This window comes from Saccopteryx leptura, chromosome 5 (assembly GCF_036850995.1).
Source record: "Saccopteryx leptura isolate mSacLep1 chromosome 5, mSacLep1_pri_phased_curated, whole genome shotgun sequence".
Lineage (NCBI taxonomy): Eukaryota > Metazoa > Chordata > Mammalia > Chiroptera > Emballonuridae > Saccopteryx > Saccopteryx leptura.
The window spans coordinates 115906447-115930315 of record NC_089507.1 but is presented as its reverse complement, the minus strand read 5'-3'; the positions used below and the strand labels follow the sequence as shown (position 1 = coordinate 115930315).

Here is a 23869-nt window from a genome sequence, read left to right as displayed (position 1 = left end):
AGTGGCTTGGCTGATTTGAGCAACATCCCTGGGCACTGAGGATAGCTTGGTTAGTCCCAGTGTGTCAGATTCAGGCACTAAAAATAGCTTGGTTAATGCAAGCATTGGCCTCAGATGGAGGTTGCTGGGTAGATCCTGGTCAGGGTGCATGTAGGAGCCTGCCTCACTATCTCCCATCCTCTCACCTAGGATAGGACAGGACAAGAAAGGAAAGGAAAAAGGGAAGGGAAGGAAGAAATATAGATGGCAGGGATGGCAGAGGCCAGGAAGAGGTATGAATCTTACGTATAGGAAAAAAGGCAAGAAAGATTAGAGGCAAAAATGGTTTTTGTTGGAAACAAAAAGATCATGGCTATGTAAATATGCTAAAAATTTGTCAAGTTTTACGCAGTTTATGGCATTATAGATTTTGCAAAAAAGTTAGTACAAAGTTAAGTACTATCTTCCAGCTCTCCTGTGTATCAAAAGGCCACCTTGAATCGAAAGCTGTCCTTGCAGCATATTTCATGGCAGGATTACATTATATCTATTTTTCTTTTTCACTCTGATTCCAACAATAACACACCACTCTATTATCAACTACTATAATCACAAAACTCTGTGTCACCTTATTAACTTTGAACTCCTTCACATCCACTGCTTCCTGATGTTTAAACTGACTGCTATTGGTGATAGGGATGATGGGGATGGCATAGGAGGGTTTCACCGGCTGCCGCTGGGCCATCACCTCAGACATAATCTCTCCACTGTAGTCACCCAAATTATACCTGAGATTACAAAAGAGAAACTTTAAAAAGTTAGTTCTGTAAGTACTTACCCTCATGACTATTAATAACCAACTGAGATACAATTAAAAACACTAATTAGACTTGGTAAAATTAGTTAAACTTAATTTGCTAAAAACTTATTAAAATTAAAGATTACATAATTCCCTTTACTTTTTGGCGTATAACTTTATCTTGGCACCATAAATAGATGACTGTGTGTGGGGGGGACAAAGGTTTGGATTTTAACTTAGCAATTCTGGTGAAAAATTTGGTGGAGATGTTGAAATTAATGCCTAAAAAGGTGTTGAAGAACTTTCTGCTAATTTGAATTGCCTGTGCCATAAAACTAATGTTTCTGAACTGAATCACAAGAAATTTAAGTGGTTCTCTTTGGGGATAGGGACTAGCAGATAGGGGAGTAAGGCTTGAAGTTTTCACTGTGTATACCTTGCTGGTTGTATGTAAGATGTATGCCCATTCCCCCTTCCCCTTACATTAAGGAAAAAAAAAAAGTCAGTACCATCTAGTGAACAAAAGAAAAACTTTAAATTGACAAATGTTCTTTCTGTCTTTTATAGCCGTGCACACACTTACCTAAGGACAAAAGAATAAGATTTCAAAATGGAAATACCAGGCCTATTTTAACTGTACTGAAAGCAATCACTTTTAAAGAAAATAAAGAGAAGAACACATGTAAAATTATACAAAGTATATCATAGCACACATTTAAATAGTCTCTAATTATTATTAAAAGAAGCTATTTCTGGAGTTATGGATAACTGCTTATGAAATAAATTAGATCAGTACACACAATGCTAAGAGTACCATCCTTCCTAACACTACTGAAATACACTTTACCTCTTTTCCATAATTTCCAGTGTTAAGTGCAATAGCTCCCTTTTACTCTTTTCTCTTCTTTTTATCATTTCTAGAATAGTAACAGCCCGACTTAGATCTCGACGCAGCTTAAGCATTTTTTCGTAAGAGGCTTCATCATTTTTCCGATTCTGCCAATATAAAGTTGCTTAATGTCAATAAGCATTTCTAGGTAGTGGCGTTCTGAACATAGCTACTGATATATATAATATATATGTTTGAAGGATGAGAACTTAAAAACATTGAAAGGCAGCCAGAATCACCAGGAAATAATTTTGCGTATGATTTTAAATGGATGAACACTAAAATATACTGACAGCTCCATAATGACTCCCAAGAGCCAACTTATTTTAAATTAGTATTTCTCATCATATTGTATAGAAAGTCTATTTAAACACAAGTTAAAACATAACCTCCAAATATCGAGATATTCACAAACTTTAGTTTTTCTTACATTAAAAAAATTGATAAAATCCCCCCAATTCACTCACTTTCCGAGTCTGCATTTTCTCAGTGCGTCTTCTAAAAGCCACATAAGGATCATTTGTGCTGGAGCCATCTCGCTTCTCCTGTTTTACTGATGGGATAAGCGATGGCCCTCGACAGCTTATTCTCTTTTTAATCCAGTATTCATAAACTTCTCTAATTAATTCATCATCTTCTTTTAGCAATAATTTGGCTTCCTGCAGACTTACTGGCTAAATATAAAATTATTTTCATCATACACATATAAGGTTCAAAGGTACTTCCAAATTTAAATAACAACAATCAAAATAATGGTTTTTACAACTGCAAACACATAAAGTACTTTACATATATGTTAGTCATTGAGCTAGCTGCTTTTATGTAATTTATTTTATTTAATTTTCACAACAATCCTATGATATTTATCATCTCTATTTTACAGATAGGAAAACAGGCTCAGAGAAACGGGAACATATTGCTCAAAATTATACAGGTTGCAGTGGGTCAAGACAGGGTATAGCTTCACACATGCTAACTCCAGAGCCTGTTCATGTATCCCTCCCCAATATCACACTACTTCCATATAAATACAGATATATATATAAAAATAAAGATTTACAGGCCTTGGCCAGCTAGTTCAACAGCAGAGTGTTGGTCTGGCATGTGGAAGTCTTGGGTTCAATTCCTGGTCAGGGCACACAGAAGATGCTTCTCCACCCTTCCCCCTCTCCTTTCTCTCTATCTCTCTCTTCTCCTCCCGCAGTCAAGGCTCCACTGGAGCAAAGTTGGCCAAGGCCCTGAGGATGGCTCCATGACCTCCGCCTCAGGCGCTAGAATGTCTCCGGTTGCAACCAAGCAATGCCCCAGATGGGCAGAGCATCACCCCCTGGTAGGCATGCCAGGTGGATCCCAGTCGAGTGCATGCGGGAGTCTGTCTCTCTGCTTCCCTGCTTCTCACTTCAGAAAAATACAAAAAAGATTTTCACACATGCACGCACACATTATATATACAGTGAAGCTGTACCTGCTGACCACTGCCTTTTTCTAGACGGTCAATCATCTCCTCAAATTGCAATGGGCAGATGTCCATTTTCTTTTTCAGTTTATTCACGAACACTTCATCTTCAGAATCCAAATCATAGTCAGGCTGTTCAGCATCCAAACTAAAAGCTGACAGAAGAAACCATAAGTGATCATTTACTGTGTGACCCCATTAACAAACGCTCTCACAGATATCTAGATAAAAACAAGACTTCAACTTCTAAAGAAGAAAAAAGGATTTTTTGGATTTTGTTTTCAGATCCCAATCTAAGCTTACAGATGTTTTCCACATTTAAAGTTTAAGAAATGCAATGATCTTAACTGCTATTACAGATATGTGACTAAAGACAATGGATGTGACTACATCCCCGAAAGCAAATAAACTAGAAGCCCATTTTTAAGAATATCAGGAGGTTACAGAATGTATTGGGTTTAACAATATGAAAATTTTATAGCTCAAAATTTGATAAAATGTAGCAATTTCATATGGTTTGACATAATATAAAAAGATAAGGTCCTTCAAATAGGATTGTATCTACAATATTTAAGTCCTAGTTTATTAATTATTTAACTACTTTACCAAAAGCTTAGGGAGTAGTATTGAAAGCTGAGTTGTTAGGAGCCATTGCCAACAAGGGCAAGAAGCACTGCTCTATATTATTATCATTATTTATTTATTTACTGATTTATTGGTGACAGAGACAGAGAGACAGAGAGCGGGACAGATAGGGACAGACAGACAGGAAGGGAGTAGCATCGATTCTTCCTTGAGGCACCTTAGTTGTTCGTTGATTGCTTCCTCATATGTGCCTTGATGGGGGGCTACAGCAGAGCAAGTGACCCCTTGCTCAAGCCAGCGATCTTGGGCTCAAGCCGGCGACCTCGGGTTTCAAACAAGGGTCCTCTACGTCCCAGTCTGACGCTCTATCCACTGTACTACCACCTGGTCAGGCTGCTCTATATTATTAGATGACATCTTTCCCCTGCTGATATGTCCTACTAACTTTCCATCCATCACCTTAAGAGTCCAAATCCTTACAATTGTGTGAGGTTCTTTTTGATCTACTCTATCCAGTCTCATCAGTATGTTAGGTCCTAGCAATATCAAATTTCGTATGTCAAGCTATTTCATGTCTTCAGGCCTTTACATCTTCTGCCCACCCACCAAGTAAATACTATTTTTTCCAAAACCCAACCTGACATCAACTCCTTGTAAAGTACAGCATAGGGAATAGAATTGATAATACCGGGTGGGGCAAAAGTAGGCTTACAGTTGTGAACACACTGTAATTTATTCTTTTCTTTTAATTTTAAAAATTCATTTTAAAGAGGAGAGTGAGAGAGAAAGAGAGAGAGAAAGGGGGGAGGAGCAGGAAGCATCAACTCCCATATGTGCCCGGACCAGACAAGTGCAGGGTTTTGTGAACCACCAACCTCAGCGTTCCAGGTTGACGCTTTATCCACTGCGCCACCACAGGTCAGGCCTGTAATTTCTTCTTGTATTATTTATTATTTATTGTATATTACCCATACGAACAACTGTAAACCTACCATTGCCCCACCGTGTATTGTAATAACTATATATGGTGTCAGGTGGGCACTAGACTTAATGGAGGATCATTTTGTAAAATTATGTAACTGTCTAACCACTATACTGCACAGCTGAAACTAATATAATATTGAATAGTAATATTAAACTAATAAGATAATATTGAATAGTAATATTAATTTAATAATACAATTATAATATTCAGTATTATATTATATTAGTTTCAGGTGTGCTTTCCTAATTAAAATAAATATACATTAAGACTCCTTCATAAAATCTCTCTCTGTTAACATCTTTGCACCCATGTTTCTTGCAACCACAGCCCTCCAATGATCTTCCATGATCTGTGTTACTGCTATGTACACAGAGTTTCTGGAGATCTTGAAGTAGATTAAAACTTTGTTGGATTACAAACACTTGTTTTTCTTGTCCCTAACCAAGATAATTCATATATGTTATTTCATAAAATGACCACTAACCATGTGAAACTAATTAAATTTAAATTAATTAAAATAGAGTATTCAGTACCTCAGTTGCCTTAGCCACATTTCTAGCCACAAATACCAACATGTGGCTAGTGCTGTCCCAGGCACAAAGGTTAGAAACATTTCCATCATCATTAAAAGTTCTACTCAAGAGTGGTGATCTAGATAATCCAGAAGACCAAACTGATAGGGACCAACTAGCAATGTTCTCCCTTAAGAGCATATTTTATATATTTTTTAGGGTTTCATTTATACATTACATATGTATCCTCCACTATAAAATTTATTTTTCCTTAGATCAAACCACATTTACAAAACTTAAAAACTAAAACAAGCTTACCTATTATCATCTTACTTTTGTTTTTATTTTAACTTTATTTTTTAATTGAATTTATTAGGATACAGGCTTAGGTGTGCAACACAAGAAAGCACTATCTGCACACTGCATCCATTACCCCAAGCAAGGTCTTTTCCATCCCCATCCTCCCCTTGTTCACCTCCATCTCCACCCCCCCAGCCCTTTCCCTCTATCACCACACTGTTGTGTCCTATGTGTTTATGTTTTTACTTAATCCCTTTACCTTCTATCATCTAGTTCCCTAAGTCCTCTCCCCTCTGACAGCTGTCAGTCTGTTCCATGTACCCATGTCTCTGTTTCTATTTTGTTCATCAGTTTAACTTGTTCATTAAGATTCCACATATAAGTGAGATCACATGGTATTACACTATCAAACTACATTAGACACACCTTCGGCATACATTATATCATTAATGACAAGTCATGCCCAACATATCAGAGAAGAGAATCAAGACAAGAAAGGAAAAGTCCTGTCCTGGGTATCTCAGTGTTTCCCACTGACACTGACAAGTCTCAGAGAGACCGCTCTAGCATCTGGCAAGAAGCTATTGTTTCTGTGGTACAAATACACCTAGGTTCTTCAAATATACATAGAGCCAGATCTCATTCAGATAAAAAAAATATTAAAGCCCCAGAGAAAAGTTACAAGAAACAATTCACTTCAGGATTTCACTTGACCAAAATAAATGCACAGGCAATGACTGAAGTGTAATTTAGCTTTAGCCAAACCTGCCACCTACAGCTCAACCACGGCTGATAAAGATGGAATGTATTTAATCATGGTCCTAGAAATAGGAGTGTCTTCATATTTCAGACCATATCGTTGAGTGTGTTCAAAGTAGAAAATAAGGTGTAACGAGAGTCAGGCCAATGATTGCCTCTTCTAGTGAAGTTCTGCCAATTATAACTTGTGAAATAATGGGAGACATGCTCTAGAAGCTGACTCATTTTAAAACATTTGATAAGAGACAAACACAGATATGTGTATGATTAAACAAAATATAGAGTACAGATGGAAAAAATGCTATAGAAAATAAGCCAAAAAAAGAACACAATAAACTGATTAGATTATTTTGACTTCAGTGGTAGAAACCACGTACCCTGCCCTCAGACTTACAAGTCCAGTGATAAGAGATAAAATGTACATAAATGTCTATGTAACAAATGCTATGTTGTAGATCAGAGTAAGGGTGTATGGGTGGGTATGTCCATAATTCCAAATACTATTCTTAAAATATAAAGAGCAAATAGTGAAATAACATCTAGGTTAATAAAATGGCACAAAATTGGATTAGGACAGAATATAATTCTTCATGGAAAGGAAGGCACACTATCCAAGGTTGAGGAGAAATTTCTCAGATCAGCAATGTTAAACAGGTTGCAATTCAAAAACTAACTCTCAATGATTGGTTAATACCTATTTGCAAAATTCCTGGAATAAATTCTGAGCAGCAGAAAAGACTGTCATAATAGCAATATTTACTAGGGGTAGTAGCTATCTGACATCTCTGCCTTACACCTAAGAGGACAAAGTTATCACTGGCTAGCCAGACCAGGAAATTCTTTCAACCTCCTAACATTTATAAGCAACAGAGGCTGGAGTCATTTCTAGGATCTATCTAGGGAGAATAAATGAAGAATCCCATATTTGAAAGTTATAAAATTCTTTGTTAGATAAAGCTTTGTAGATAAATGCTATACATTCTACCTGCCAGGAAGTAGCAGCAGAAGAATAACGAGGGAAGATTGTATGCTGTAGTGAGAAGACGCAGAGGCAGACAAAGAGGAGGAAAAACGATGTCATCTTTCAGAATGAGGGCTTAAAGACAGGGCACATCTATTTTTAGAGGCAATAAAAAAGTAAGCTCTATACAGATCTAATTTTTTAAAAGACTTAAGTCTAAACTTATAAAAGATGCAAAATAAAATACTACAAGAACACCTGCAAATCTTTTATCCAAATTCACCATTAACATTTTGTTTTATCAATGGCATGTGTGCGCGCTCTCTCTACACACACACACACACAAAAAAATTCCTGAGCCATCAAAGAGTAATATACATGGATTTTTCTTGCTAACTACCTGAGTATAATTCCTAAAAATAGATTTTTACATTATCATGGTACAGTCATCAACTTCATAAATTTACACTCATGCAATTTAATCTCCTGCCTATACTGCAATTTGTCAGCTAACCCAATAATTCATAACATTTGTTCCAGGACAGGACCAGTCTAGGACTAGGGACTATTTTCATTGCTGTTTCTTCAGCCAACCTTAAATCATTTCCACAGCCTTTCTTTGCCTTTTGAAAAAAAAATTATTTTTCAATTACAGTTGACAGCATTTCTTTATATTACTGTATTTCCCCATGTATAAGACACTCATTTATAAGATGTACCTTAATTTTGGGGCCCAAAATTTGAAAAAAAAAAGTATTACATAAAGTTAATAAACCCATTTTTTTTTTTTTTTTGTATTTTTCTGAAGCTGGAAATGGGGAGAGACAGACTCCCGCATGCGCCCGACCGGGATCCACCCGGCGCCCACCAGGGGGCGACGCTCTGCCATTCCGGGGCGTTGCTCTGTTGCGACCAGAGCCACTCTAGCGCCTGGGGCGGAGGCCAAGGAGCCATCCCCAGCGCCCGGGCCATCTTTGCTCCAATGGAGCCTCGGCTGCGGGAGGGGGAGAGACAGAGAGGAAGGAGCGGGGAGGGGTGGAGAAGCAGATGGGCGCTTCTCCTGTGTGCCCTGGCTGGGAATCGAACCCGGGACTTCTGCACGCCAGGCCGACGCTCTACCACTGAGCCAACCGGCCAGGGCTGAACCCAAGTTTTAGTCATCATAAAATTCATACAACTCCTCTTCACTGTCTTCAACAATGAGCGCAAAACAAGTGCGAAAAAACAGGAAATGCAAGTAAAAAAAATCTACAAATACTGTATAAGACGTACCCAGTTTTTAGACTCCAAATTTTTTGAAAACAGGTATGTCTTATACATGGGGAAATTGGTAGTTTCAGGTGTACAGCATAGTGGTTAGACAATTATGTAAGTTACAGTGATCCCCCAGTAAGTCTAGTCCCCATCTTGCACCATACACAGTTATTAAAATAGTATTGACTACATTCCCTACCTGGTACTTGACAGCCCTGTGCTTCGTCTTTTATGGCATTGAACATCCCTCTTCCTAGGATATTATTACTTTTATCATCACATTCCCCACATGTGTCTGTCCGATTTTTTCCTCTTTGTGATTTGTCTAGCACTGTTGGCTAACGGCAATAAGACAAGGATGTCTGTTTTCACCATTCTTATTTTAACACAGTACTGAAGTTCTAGCCAATATAATAGGCAAGAAAAAAAAATTAAAGACATATACACTAGTAAGAAAAATAAAACCATCTCTACTTCAGACAACAAAATGTCTATAAAGAAAACCAGAAAGGATCTACAAACATCTCCTAGAACTAATAAGTCATTTTAGTTAAGGTCACAAGACATAAAAGCAACATACATTCAATTGCATTTCTACAGAGAGGGGTAAAAGTAGGGATTTACAGTTGTTTGTATGGAAAATAATACAATTAATAAATAATCCAAGAATAAACTCTGTTTCGGGTAGTGATAACTAAAAAACTCCTTTTGCCCACCCTATATATATATATATATATATACTGAAATGAAATGAACAAGTGAAAACCAATATTAAAAATGCAAATGCCGCCTGACCATGTGGTGGCACTGTGGATAGAGCGTGGGACTGGGATGCAGAGGACCCAGGTTCGAGACCCCGAGGTCACCAGCTTGAGCATGGCCTCATCTGGTTTGAGCAAAAGCCCACCAGCTTGAACCCAAGGTCGCTGGCTCCAGCAAGGGGTTACGCGGTCTGCCGAAGGCCCACAGTCAAGGCACATATGAGAAAGCAATCAATGAACAACTAAGGTGTTGCAACGTGCAAAGAAAAACTAATGATTGATGCTTCTCATCTCTCTCCATTCCTGTCTGTCTGTCCCTGTCTATCCCTCTCTCTGACTCACTCTCTGTCTCTGTAAAAAAAAAAAAAAAGCAAATGCCTGATCAGGTGGTGGCACAAGTAGATAAAGTGTCAACCTGGAAAGTTGAGGACCCAGTTTTGAAATCCTGAGATTGTTGGCTTGAGTGTGGGATCACAGACATAAACCCATGGTCATTGGCTTGAGCGAGGGGCCACTGGCTCGACTATAGCCTTCCAACCCCTGACCAAGGCTTGCATGAGAAAGCAACCAATGAACAACTAAAGTGCTGCAACTGTGAGTTGATGCTTCACATCTCTCTCCCTTCCTGTTTGTCTCTCTCTCTCTCCCAGCTAAAAAAAAATAAAAAAATAAATACAAATAAAAAATAAAAATGCAATACCACTTACCACTTTTAACTGCTCAAAATCAAAATAAAACAAAAACACCATTCAGGCAGCATTCTAAAAAGTCCCATACAGTATTTATATGAAAATTATAAGTGTCAATGAAAGAAATCAAAGAAGATCTAAATAGCTGGAGAGTTCTATTATGGTAATGAACTCACTAGAAGATTTAACATAGTCAAGATATCAATGTTTCTTAAAATGATCTATATCATTAACTATCAAAATCTCAGCAAATTTCTTGTAAAGAAAAATAAAGGAGAAATCCCCTTCCCCAGTGTTAAGGATGACTGTACAGCTGCAGTAATCAAGATGGAACTACTCTCTTGGGATATACATAAGTCAACAGAATAGAATACAGAACCCAGAAAAAGATCCAAATCAATATGCCTGATTAAGTTTGTCCATCTAGCAAAAGTATTTCAATGGAGGAGGGATAATTTTTCCAATAAATGGTGCTAGAGCAATTGAACATCCAGAGGGCCCCCCCCCACACACACACACGTCAACAGAAAAACTACCTTGACCTAAACCTCACACTCAAAGTTGATCATACACTTAAACTGATAAACAGGACTCATCAAAATTAAAAACCTGCTCTGTAAATGACCCTGTTAAAATGTTGGAAAGACAACTTACATGCTGGGAGAAAATATTTTAAATCTCTATATGACAAAGACTTTCTGTCTAAAATATATGAATAAAACAAAATTCCCAAAACTCATTATCAAAACAAATCAATGAGAAAATGGGCAAAAGACATTCACAATGATTTCACCAAAGAGGATGATAGATGATAAGTAAAGACATAAAAAGATATTTAACATATTAACCATTTAGATAAGCACAAATTTAAAGTAAAATAAAAAGCGATGACCCCAAATACCAGCAAGGATACAGGCGAAACGGTCATACATATCATACACTGTTGATCATAATGTAAAATGGTACAGTACTCTGGAAAATAATGTGAAAATTCTTGTGAAGCCAAAAATGGGTGGAGATCCAGCAGCTACACTCATAGGTATTTATACCAAGAGAAATAAAAACTCATATTCACACAAAAACTTGTACATGGATGTAATAGCAGCTTTATTTTTAACAGAAACTAGAAACTACCCAAGTGTTTTTCAATGGGTAAGTGGTTATAAACAAACTTTGGTACATACATTATGAAATACTTTTTGGAAATAAGAAGGAATTAAGTAGTAATACATAAAACAACTTGGGTGGACCTCGAAGATATCAAACTAAGTGAAAACATACAGGTTCTACTGATGTTACCATCATGAAGTAACATATCAGAGGAATACAGAACAGATTACTGGCTGCCAGGACTAGGGATGGGTTCAGCTATAAAGGAATAACAAGATGGAGTCTTGTGGTGATGGTACACCTAAGTATCTTAATTGTGTTGGTGATGATTGTCAAGGCTACACATATCCTGGTGAATCTAAACTTACTCAAAACAAAACATTAAAAGAAATTCAATGGCAGCTAATGCTAATTTAGTTGACTTTTTTTCCAAAGACAACATACTTCAAATTTGTACTAGTTAAAAATTTTTCTTTCCAAGTAAGGTACAACTATCCTGCCATTTTATTACTGTGACTTGATTATGATGTCAGTAAAGTAAATCCCTTATAAATATAGTACCTTTTGACTTTTTGGACAAGAATTTAATTCACTAGTTACCCGTAAAATGTGTTTTGTCGATTTTGGTCATCAATAAGCAGTCTATTTGCAAAACATGCAATATTTTTTCTGATAGTAATGATAATGTAAATTGATTAATGCAATTTTATCTTATGTAATCCTGCTTTAACTTAAAAGCATGCATTTGTAAGATGATATAGCCTGTGGGTACGGAATGCAATGAGCTTCTAATAAATACATATAAGAAGACCTCTGCTTTTCCAGAGAACTACCTTTTAGGTTCTATTATTGACCAAATTTGTTTAGAATGTCTTTGTCTTATATGTAATTAAAGATGTGAGTAGGCAAGAAAACACATGACATTTATTTGGTTCATTTCAAAGTAATTTTCAGTAAAATTAAATTATTGTTTTTTTTCTAAAGGAAATCAATAAGGTTAAGTGCAACTTAAAAGATGAAAAAATATCACAAGTTAAAAATATCAAATGCCCCCTTCTACCATGTGAGGATAAACAAGAAGCCCACAGGCCTGAAAGAGAGCCCTCCCCCAGCCAACACTAGCACTCTGATCTTAGACCTGCAGCCTAGAACTAGAACTATGTCTGAGGGAATACTAGGGCCTGAGATATTAGGGGTAAAGACTTTGTGACACAGCTCTTTTCCTCCCCTGGCTGCTTGAATGATACCGTTAACTATCCAGACCAAAAGTTCATGACCAACAGACTACTTCAGCAGAAACAAATGGTCACTGATGTCCTTCACCCTGGGAAGGCAACAGTACCCAAGACAGAAATTTGGGGAAAATTAGCCAAAATATACATGATCATACCAGATGTCATCTTTGTGTTTGGATTCAGAACCCGTTTTGTTGGTAGCAAGACAACTGACTTTGGCATGAGTTATAATTCCTTGGATTATGCAAAGAAAAATGAACCCAACGGACTTAGAAGGCACAACCTATATGAACTGAAGACCTCAAGAAAATAGAGAAAGAAACACTAAAACAGAATGAAGAGGCAGGCAGACTGCCAAGGCCAATGTTGGTACCGGCAAAAACGAGGAGTAAAAATTCTGTGACTTTTTGTGGTGATTGTGCAGATTTTAATGAGAGGATTAATTAACTAAAAATCTTTAAAAAAAATACATACTGGCCCTGGCCGGTTGGCTCAGCGGTAGAGCATCCGCCTGGCGTGCGGGGGACCCGGGTTTGATTCCCGGCCAGGGCACATAGGAGAGGCGCCCATTTGCTTCTCCACCCCCCCCCTCCTTCCTCTCTGTCTCTCTCTTCCCCTCCCGCAGCCAAGGCTCCATTGGAGCAGGAGATGGCCCGGGCGCTGGGGATGGCTCCTTGGCCTCTGCCCCAGGCGCTAGAGTGGCTCTGGTCGCAGCAGAGCGACGCCCCGGAGGGGCAGAGCATCACCCCCTGGTGGGCAGAGCATTGCCCCTGGTGGGCGTGCCGGGTGGATCCCGGTCGGGCGCATGCGGGAGTCTGTCTGACTGTCTCTCCCCGTTTCCAGCTTCAGAAAAATACAAAAAAAAATAATAATAATAATAAATAAATAAAAAAATACATACTGGCTGTATAGCTTAGTTGTTTAGAGCAGTGGTCTCCAACCCCCGGGCTGCGGACCGGTACCGGTCCGTGGGCCATTTGTTACTGGTCCGCAGAGAAAGAATAAATAACTTACATTATTTCTGTTTTATTTATATTTAAATGTGAACGATGTTTTATTTTTAAAAAATGACCAGATTCTCTCTGTTACATCCATCTAAGACTCACTCTTGACGCTTGTCTCGGTCACGTGATCCATTTATCCGTCCCACCCTAAAGGCCGGTCTGTGAAAATATTTTCTGACATTAAACCGGTCTGTGGCCCAAAAAAGGTTGGGGACCACTGGTTTAGAGCATTGTCCCTATATGCCAAAGTTACAGTTTTGATCCCTGGCCCATATAGGAACAGATCAATGTTTCTCTCTCTCTCTCCCACCCTACCTCTCTCTAAAATCAATAAATAAATCTTTAAACTATCAAATGCCAATACAGTACTGATAAGAACCAATATGGCCACTATAGTTTTCACATTTAAGAAATAATTAATGTTTAAAATCCAGGACAAAAACTAGATCATATGTAGAAAAAGTTAAATATTTGAGTTAGAAAAGTAGTTAATGAGTTAAAACCTAGTTAAAACTAGTTTCTCTATGTTCTTAGAAAAAATAATAAAAACAAAATAGATTTATATTGTCCTGAAAAAAGTTTAGAAAGGCCCCCTGATCATAAAGGTCAATAAGACAACAATGAAAACTGTTGCAGTTTTACCTTAGTAATAACTTGCCAACTATGTTTCTAAGTTGTCAACTATACTGCTCACAAATATTAGGGGATATTTCAAAATGAATATGAAGTGATAAAGTATCCCCGAAAATTTTTGTGAGCAGTATATTAAAACAAGTGCGGCTGGGAGGATGAAACAGACAGTGGTATTCTCTTAGAGCTCTCAGCTGTCAGCATCACAGTGTTCGCTAACAAAGATCACTGCTAATGAAGAACCTATCACCCCAGGTGAAACAAGCCACGAGCTATAACATTGAATTTAAAAACATGAGTAGAAAGAAGCACAGATGAAGGGCTGGCAAACATGTCCAGGGACCAGTGCTGGGATGCAGTCTCTTTTTCATTGATGTGCCCTGGAACACAGCCGTGTTCCTTTGTTCACGACTCTGCCTTACAACAGCAGAGCTGAGTAATTCTGACTAGGGACAAAAATGACTTACAGAGCCTAAAATACTACCTGAACCTTTATAGAAAGTTTGCTGACTCTTGACTAACATTAAGAAATTCTGTAAGACTATTAACATTACCATTTTTGAACAGTAAGAAAACCATTTCTATATCTGAGGCATATTCTTTATCCTATTTGACTAAAGTAGCCTAAGAGATGAAACTAAAACTTAGGATAAAAATGCTATCAGCTTTTTAGTTAGGCAGAAATCTCAAGCACAATTTTAAAATTTGAAAATGGGCTCTAATAACACTCATTTCATCAATGGTGGTCAATGAAATGGATACAAAAAATGACCTTCAACAGATAAAAATCTGTCAAATAGTTACTCAGGAAGATGATAAACATAAAATGTAAGTATTAAGAGTAGCTACTTACGCTGTATGTGAATGAGCTGCTTTGGCATCTTAAATTCCCCAGGATAGATAGACTCATAATAAGCAATGTTACTCTCTGCCTCTGGGACAGGTATAACCATGTTATCCCTTTTCTCGCCATACACCTGCTGTGCTGAAATGGCCCTCTGAAGATGGTGTTCCTAAAAAAGAGGGAAAAACAGGTTAAATTTACTTATTAAAAAAACAAAACACCCCCCCCCCAACAAACAGAACATATAGTCATATGAAGAGGTTTCCATTCATTTGTTTTTAAAATAGAGGAATGTGATAGCCTCAAAAGGATGCTAATAGTTAGCAGTGAAACTATTTTAAGTAGAAATGAGATTGTGTTAAACTGTATATTTCTTCCATTTTAAAAAAGTACTACACTGAAATTGAGTGTTAAATTATAAAAGAGCTTCCAAATGTTGACTAAAACTGTTAAAGGTTTGCACTTCACAGAGGAGAGTCAAAAGAAAAGGGGTAAACCACTGGAACTTCTATGAACAAAACAGACTATGGATAAAAAATATTTTATTGTTCTTAATCTCCTATTCAGTACTTTCATGCAAATATCTTTTAAAAGAAGGGTAGAAATCATCTCCATTTTTAGTTGATGAAACCGACACAGATTCAAACCTGGACTTTTGTCTAGAGTAGTAACCTTTTAAAAAATAAATTTCCAGAGCCCTGGCCGGTTGTCTCAGTGGTAGAACGTTAGCCTGGCATGTGGAAGTCCTGGGTTCAATTATGGTCAGGGCACAAAGAAGCACCCATGTGCTTTTTCACCCTTCCCCCTTCCTTCCTCTCTGTCTCTCTCTTCCCCTCCCACAGCCAAGGCTCCACTGAAGCAAAGTTGGCCCGGGTGCTGAGGATGGTTCCGTGGCCTACTCCCCTCCCCGGGGCAGGTGCTAGAATGGCTCCAGTTGCAACGAAGCAGCACCCCAGATGGGTAGAACATCGCCCCCTGGTGGGCATGCCGGGTGGATCCCGGTTGGGTGCTGAATCCCAGTCGGGTGCATGCAGGAATCTGTCTCTCTGCCTCTCTGCTTCTCACTTCGGGTTAAATAAATAAATAAATAAATGTCCAGACCCCACTGAACAGTAGTAGAGAAGGTACAGGGGTGAAAGCACGGGCTCTTGAGTCTGCATCTCTTGGCAAGATCTGTATGTCATTCAATCTTATAAACCTACTTCCTACAGGAGAAAAACCTACCTGATAGGGCTGGCTGGAGATTTGAGTAAAGTTCAAGTATATAAAATGCTTAGTCTGGTATATAACAGTTGCTCAAAATAAGCTTTGATTCAGTCACCACACAAGAAGGTTTTGCCATTTTGTGAAACTACCACCTGTCATAAAAATATCAAGTTCTCACCAGCCCTATAACTTTTTAAATATAAACTGTTTCTCTTAAATATATAAAACACAAGTTCAAGGATAAAAAGCATTCCAATATCCTGACCAGTGGTGGTGCAGTAGATAGAGTGCTGCCCTGGGACGCTGAGGCCTCAGATTCAAAACCCAGAGGTCAGCAGCCTGAGCACAGCTTGAGCACAGGGTCACTGATTTAGTTTAAGCTCCCCTGCCCCCCATCAAGGCACGTATGAGAAGCACTCAGTGAACAACTAAAGTGCCCCAACTATGAGTAGATGCTTCTCATCTCTCCCTTCCTGTCTCTCTCTCTCTCTGCAAGACAAAAATTTAAATTCACAGATAGGGATTCTACTATGCAACATATAGAGCTTTATCTTGAGAACCTTTATTTTTAAGCCAGTGACCCCCTTGCTCAAGCGAGACCATGGGGGTCATGTCTATGATCCCAAGCTCAAGTTGGCAACCTCGGGGTTTCCAACCTGGGTCCTTAGCAGTCAGGTTGATGCTCTATCCACTGCGCCACCTCCTGGTGAGGCAGTCCCAGGAGCTTTATCCCTTGATTCATTTGACAGATTCTGGAGAGTTTTCCATACTGACACATCCACTACAATTTTTGCAACAGCTGCACTGTATTCCAGTCTATAGCTGTACTATCATTTATTTAACTAGACACTGATAGGAAAAAAACCTGGAAACCTAAATGCCAACTCTTTTTCCCAAATGCTGCTAAAACCACTCCTATTCCAGTATATACAAGACATTTTTGTGGACTTGTGAAGCATCTGCAGGACAGCTATAAATGGAAGTGTTCAATAGGTATATGAGGTTAAAACAACCCTTGTAGTGATTTAACATCCCTTTTGAATTTTAAAATCACCCATATTATTTTAATTTTTACAATGATGTTTAAGTTTTTCTTTCCTTAAATGTCGCTTTTTGATCCCTGTCAGAATGCTGCTTTTCTTCTCCTCGTTGATGTTTTAGTATGTGGATTATTTCCTTTTTGATATTGAAGAAATTAACACCATGTTTACAAGTATTTTCCTGAATGTTATAACAGTTTGGTTTTTGATTCAGGCTGCCTAAGGGCTCCTGGGAGCTGGTAGCGATTAAGTGTGTGTGTTTGTGGCGGGCTGCAGAGGAGTGGGGATGGGGGGGGGGGCGGGGGCCATAGTGATGACCAACAGCAAATTGTAACCTCTCATACTCGGGTAGTTTGTATACCTAATGGCCTGTCCTGCCCACTGACATGGTGCTTCTGTGAGCCCCAGCTGGGAAGTCAGTCACATGCACATTCTTCTATTCTGTTACTCTCAAAAGTCAAGAGAAATTTCTCTTTCACATGTTCCCCTCCCCTGATACACAGAAATATCAAACTTGAAGAGGGAGTGGGGAGGCAAAGCACATTATCCTAAAATCTTGTTCCTAATTTAGAACGCTCAATCTATAATTTTTTTGTGTAGGTGAAGATGTGAGATTTCTTTCTTTCTTTTTTTTTTTTTTATAAGGAGAGATAGTGAGCATAAATGTCATACATAAAATCATGTTATCTTCCTTAGTTATTAAAATATCCTGTTATCATAGAATAAATTTCCCTTGCAAGCTCTTTTTCCCACTCAACTCCACTGTCTCCTGCCAGTATTTAATGTGATTTAAACGGAGTAGTTTCACACTACATTTCATTATTTGGTAAAAAAATCCCTCCTCATAATTCTTTTTCAGTTTTCATGGATATCTTATTTATTTTTCTTTCTCTTTCTTTCTTTCCTTTCCTTGCTTTTCTTTCTCTCTCTCTCTTTTCTTTTTCTTTTTTGAGAGGAGGGGAGATAGTGAGTCAGGCTCCCTCACGTGCCTGAACTGGGATCCACCCAGCAACCCCTGGGGCTTATGCTCGAACCAACTCAGCCACTGGCTGTGGGAGGGGAAGAGAGAGAGAAAAGGGGGAGAGAGAGAGGGAGAAAAGCAGATAGTCACTTTTCTTGTGTGCCCTGACCAGGAATCAAGCTCAGGACATCCATATGCTGGGCCGACACTCTATCCACTGAACCAACCAGCTGGGACCACATTTATGTTCCTAAATGAACCATAATGAAAATTATTTTCTAGGGGTGAAATGAGACTCCCTGCCCCTCAAAAAGTCAATTTTTGTAGGCAACAAAGTATGATACTTGAGAACACAGACTTGATTATCAAGAGAGCTCTGGACTTGTGAATACTGGCTCCACAGTTTACTAATTCTATGACTTTGGGACTTAGAACAAGATATTTATGCCAGACAAGTTTTATTATCTGTAAATGTACATCTGTGTACCTACCATATGGGACTGTGGTTAAGATAAAATGCCTGATCCTGACCAGGCAGTGGCACAGAGGATAGAGCATCGGACTGGGACGCAGAGGACCCAGGTTCGAAACCCCAAGGTTGCTGGCTTGAGTGTGGGCTCATCTGGCTTGAGCGCAGGGTCGCTGGCTTAAGCAAGGGGTCACTTGCTCTGCTGGAGCCCCCTGGTCAAGGCACATATGAGAAAGCAATCAATGAACAACTAAAGTGCTGCAATAAAAAATTAATGCTTCTCATCTCTCTCCCTTCCTGTCTGTCCCTCTCTCTGTCTCTCTGTCATACACAAAAAAACCCATAAAATGACTGAGGCATACATACTAAATACTCAAAACATTGTAGCAAAGGCATATGTTTCAATACTAAAGAAACTGAAGTTTCCTATATGCTTAAGTCTTTCTGGTGTGAACAGTGTTCTGTAAAAAAGATGTTTTCTTATGTTCATATCTATTTCCATAACTGAAATCAAATTTTTGTTTATCAATATTATAGTGAATATTTACTCTTTTAGAAAATATTCTGATTTATGTTTTGTTTTATAAAGCAATTCACACAATGTCCTGATATTTTAACAGTCAAGAAAAAGTATTTCCCCTTGATACATGGCATTTAGGGATAAAGTGTCATGTGTACAATATACTTTCAAATGATTCAAACAAAACTTATTATAGAATAAGAAATATTGCAGAACATTAATTATAGAATCCAGGTTGAGACTATGTAGTTGTTCTCTGTATTATTCTTTCAGATTTTCTCTAAATTTGAATATTTTCCTAATAAAAAGTTGGATTAGGGAACCAAGATGTACAGAGTAGACAACAGATATGGTTAAGTTCTTCTCTAAGTCTTAAAATCATTCCTTGACAACTGGGGTATAACTAGAACCATATGTACTCCTACTTACTCTCCTCCATGTACATATGAGGACTTAAAGACAAGAAGGCCATACAGAAGGCCAGCATGGCTAGGGCACAGCAAGTGAGGGAGGTAAGGCACAGACACAGCTGTACAGAGGTCAGCATGAAATCACGCAGGGTCATGCCTCATGTTAAGGATCTGTCATTTTACTAAGAGCAACAGTAGCTGAGGACTTTAAAATATCACACAGGTTGCTGTATAGAAAATGAATCAGTCTATATAATAGGATATATGTAGCCTTTAAATGGTTCAGAATAATTCATATGAAAAAAACACCCCCACCAATTTACTAAATAAGAAAAAAGACATCTGAACAATTTATGTGTACGTTGTTTAAACTTTTTAAAAGGAAAAAGATAACATAAAAAAGTATAAAAGTATATGTGCATATATATAATAATTCTCTTTATAATCCTTTATTCCTCTCCCTGCTTTATTTTTTCATAGCACTTATCATCCTGTGACATGTCATACACTTGGTTTGTTTACTATTGTTACCCCTTCCTCTCTCACTACCCCCTAATCTCAAAGCAAAGCACCATGAGGGAAGAGATTTTTGTTTATTTTGTTCACTGCTGAATAGCCACCCTAAAACAGCACTGGGCACAAAAAACATAGTACTTAAATATTTGTTGAATAAGAATGTATATATGCATTTGTGCATGTACATACAAATATACATACATACATACATGTATACACAAACATACATAGAGTTTCAAAGTACACATACCAAAAAGTAAACAGATTATCTCCAGGTGGTACTATTTTGAAACATTCTTCGGTAATTTTATTTCCTATGTTTTCTAAAATGTACTTGTAATACTTTTTGACAAAAAAATTTGAACATGTCACTAAATAATTTTCTAAAACAATAACAGTTTCTAAAAGACATAAATTATTTGGTTCAGTAAAACTTTTCCCATTTAAGGCAGAGCAATCTAGGCATCCAGATAAAGCTGTGGTATACATACACAATAGAGTATTATTCAGCAATAAAAAAGAATGAAATATTGTCAATTGCAACATTATACTAAGTGAAATAAATCCAACATAGAAAGACAAATACTGTATGATGTCACTTATATCAAAACAGAAACAGACTCAGAGATATAGAGAATGAACTGGTCCTGGCTGGTTGGCTCAATGGTAATAGAGTGTAAGCCAGCCACATGGAAGTCCCTGGTTTGATTTCTGGTCAGAGCACACAGGAGAAGCAGCCATCTGCTTCTCCACTCTTCTCCTCCTCTCTTCTTTCCCTCCTAGAGCAATGGCTTGAATGAGGAAGTTGGCCCAGGGCACTGAAGATGGCTCCTTGGCCTTGCCTCAGGTACTAGAATAGCTCAGTTGCTGAGCAGCCCCAGATGGGCAGAGCATCCAGTCAGGATGCATGCAGGAGTCTATCTCTCCACCTCCCTGCCTTTCCCTTGATAAGGAAAAAAAAAGAGAGAGAGAATAAACTGATGTTTGCTATAGGGGAGAGGGATGGGTCAAATAGGTGAAGGGAAATAAGAGATACAAACTTCCAGTTATAAAATAAACAAGTCATTGGGATATAATGTACAGTACAGAGATAGTTAATAATATACTAATCACTTCGTATGGGACAGATAGTTGGTTACCAGACATATCATGGTGACTACCAGTGTAATGTAGAATCACTATGTTATACAACTGAAATATAATATTGTGTACCAACTATACTTTAGTAGAATAAATTTTAAAAGTAAATAAAAGAGTAAAACATTATACTTGTGCTTTTCAGGTAAAGAAAGTATTCATTTACTTACTTATTTATTATTCATTGTGTTTTTCTGATTTCTGAAGTGTGAGGCAGGGAGGCAGAGAGACAAACTACTGCTTGAGCCCAACTGGGATCCACCCAGCCTGCCCACTAGGGGGCAATGCTCTGCCTATCTGGGGTGTTGCTCCATTGCAACCAGAGCCATTCTAGCACCTGAGGCAGAGGCCATGGAGCCATCCTCAGCGCCCGGGCCAACTTTGCTCCAATATAGCCTTGGCTGCAGGAGGGGGAGAGAGAGAGAGAGAGAGAGAGAGAGAGAAAGAAGAGGGGGAAGGGAGAAGCAGATGGGTGCTTCTCCTGCGTGCTCTGACTGGGAATCGAACCTGGGACATCAACACGCTGGGCAATGCTCTACCATTGAGCAAACTGGCCAGGGCCAAGGAATTACTTCTAAAACTCAAAACTATATACATTACTAAAAAATAGAACATTAAATTTCTAACGTTAAATTATAAGCGAGCCTGACCAGGTGGTGGCGCAGTGGATAGAGCGTCGGACTGGGATGCAGAGGACCCAGGTTCGAGACCCCGAGGTGTCGCCAGCTTGAGCGCAGGCTCATGTGGTTTGAGCAAAGCTCACCAGCTTGGACCCAAGGTCACTGGCTTGAGCAAGGGGTTACATGGTCTGCTATAGCCCCACAGTCAAAGCACATATGAGAAAGCAATCAATGAACAACTAAGGCAGCGGTTATCAATCTGTGGGTTGCGACCCCGGCGGGGGTCAAACGACCAAATCACAGGGGTCGCGACCCACAGGTTGAGAACCACTGAACTAAGGTGTCACAACAAAAAACTGATGATTGATGCTTCTCATCTCTCTCCGTTCCTGTCTGTCTGTCCCTATCTATCCCTCTCTCTGACTTTCTGTCTCTGTAAAAAAAAAAAAAAAAATCTCTCTCTCTCTCTCTATACACACATGGTCTACTGGAAAGTTCTGTCCGTTTTTGGAATGAAACAAAATACAAATTTTTCTTACTGTCAATAAACTTTATTAAATAATATAATTGCCATTATTATTGATTTCTTGCCAGCGTGAGGGCAATTTGTATATCCCATTTTTGAAAAATGTTTTTATCTTTTGATGCGAAGAATTGAACCAGTGCTTATTTGATATCTTCTTCATTTTTGAATTTTTTGCCCTTCAAAAAATTTTGTAAGGACAAAAACAAGTGATAGTCGGAGGTTGCTAAGTTCGGGGAATATGGTAGATGTGACAGAATTTCCCAGCCTAGTTCTGCAATTTTTTGATGAGTCCCCAAAATACAGTGGCGTAAATGAACTCTATCAGTAGCCATGGGTACACTATGGCTTCACACATAAGACTAATGTGAATCAACTTTGTTTTAGTTAATTTGCTATGTCAGTATGTATACATTAAGTGATAAAAATAGAGAAGCACACATGTGCCAAATAAACATGTGCTTACGTGTCGAAACTTGTTGTGATAGAAACGGACAGAACTTTCTGGTAGACCTTATATATATATAAATGCGAACATGAGATTTTTTTGCTTTGACTAGGAAAATGCAGAATGGTAAAGCCAAGTAACAAATGAAATAAATTAGAACAAGCTCTGAATTTCGTTCAATATTTACTAAATGCCTTGATTAAAAACCTGGCAACCCAACTCTAAATTATAATTATGTCCCGGGTTCGATTCCCGATCAGGGCACACAGAAGTGCCCATCTGCTTCTCCACCTTTCCCCTCCTCCTTTCTCGCTATCTCTCTCTTCCCCCTCTGCAGCCAAGGTTCCAAAGGAGCAAAGATGGCCTGGGTGCTGAGGATGGCTCCATGGCCTCCACCTCAGGTGCTAGAATGGCACCAGTTGCAATGGAGCAATGCCCCAGATGGGCAGAGTATCGCCCCTTGGTGGGCATGCCAAGTGGATCCCAGTCAGGCACATGCAGGAGTCTCTCTGCCTCCCCACTACTCACTTCAGAAAAAAAAAATGTAATTTTTCTACTTTAGAACTTCTAAGAGATTTTAACATGGCAACATATTATGTAGACTGTGGTTCTTCATGAGGGAGAATATAGTCATTCCAAACCTATGACCACAGAATCATTTTTTTTCCAGGAAATATCTATTAACAGTTCATGCACTACTTTTGTAATACAGTTTGGGAAATGCTAGTAAAGAACAAAAACTAGAGATAATGGAGCAGACCATTTTCTTGTCCATTAATTATTTAGTCTATATTTATGGAGTGCCAAATACGTGTCTGGCACTGGGAACAATTGGTAAGTAAAACAGACCCAGTCCCTGACACTGGGGCAGAGATATTAATAAAACAGTCCAAAAATAAATTGTAAAGTGTGATTAAGTCCTATAAAGAAAAAGTACAGCCTGACCAGGAGGTGGCACAGTGGATAGAGCATCGGACTGGGATGCAGAGGACCCAGGTTCGAGACCCCGAGGTTGCCAGCTTGAGCACGGGCTCATCTGGTTGGAGCAAAGCTCCAGCTTGGACCCAAGGTCACTGGCTTGAGCAAGGGGTTACTCGGTCTGCTGAAGGCCTGTGGTCAAGGCACATGTGAGAAAGCAATCAACTAACAACTAAGGAACCGCAACACAGAATTGATGATTGATGCTTCTCATCTCTCTCCATTCCTGACTGTCTATCCCTAACTATCCCTCCCTCTGACTCTGTCTCTGTTGAAAAAAAAAAAAAAG

At 38.7% G+C, this 23869-nt stretch overlaps 1 protein-coding gene across 5 annotated transcripts in view; it reads right to left on the bottom strand.

Annotated features, from left to right (window-relative positions):
- The window catches only part of EPC1 (enhancer of polycomb homolog 1), a 103122-nt gene that overhangs the window by 16941 nt on the left and 62312 nt on the right, over positions 1-23869 (bottom strand). For 4 of the 5 annotated variants that reach the window (XR_010751502.1, XM_066384566.1, XM_066384568.1 and 1 more), the window contains exons 2-6: positions 14762-14921; positions 3133-3278; positions 2135-2341; positions 1626-1774; positions 608-767 (exon numbers count right to left, since the gene is read on the bottom strand). Coding sequence is in view for 4 of the 5 variants with exons in the window: in XM_066384566.1 (XP_066240663.1) it covers positions 608-767; positions 1626-1774; positions 2135-2341; positions 3133-3278; positions 14762-14921 (822 nt within the window). In the remaining variant the exon portion in view is untranslated. Of the gene's footprint in view, positions 1-607; positions 768-1625; positions 1775-2134; positions 2342-3132; positions 3279-14761; positions 14922-18450; positions 18587-23869 lie in introns of those variants that run through there. The other variant, XM_066384567.1, reaches the window with a different exon arrangement.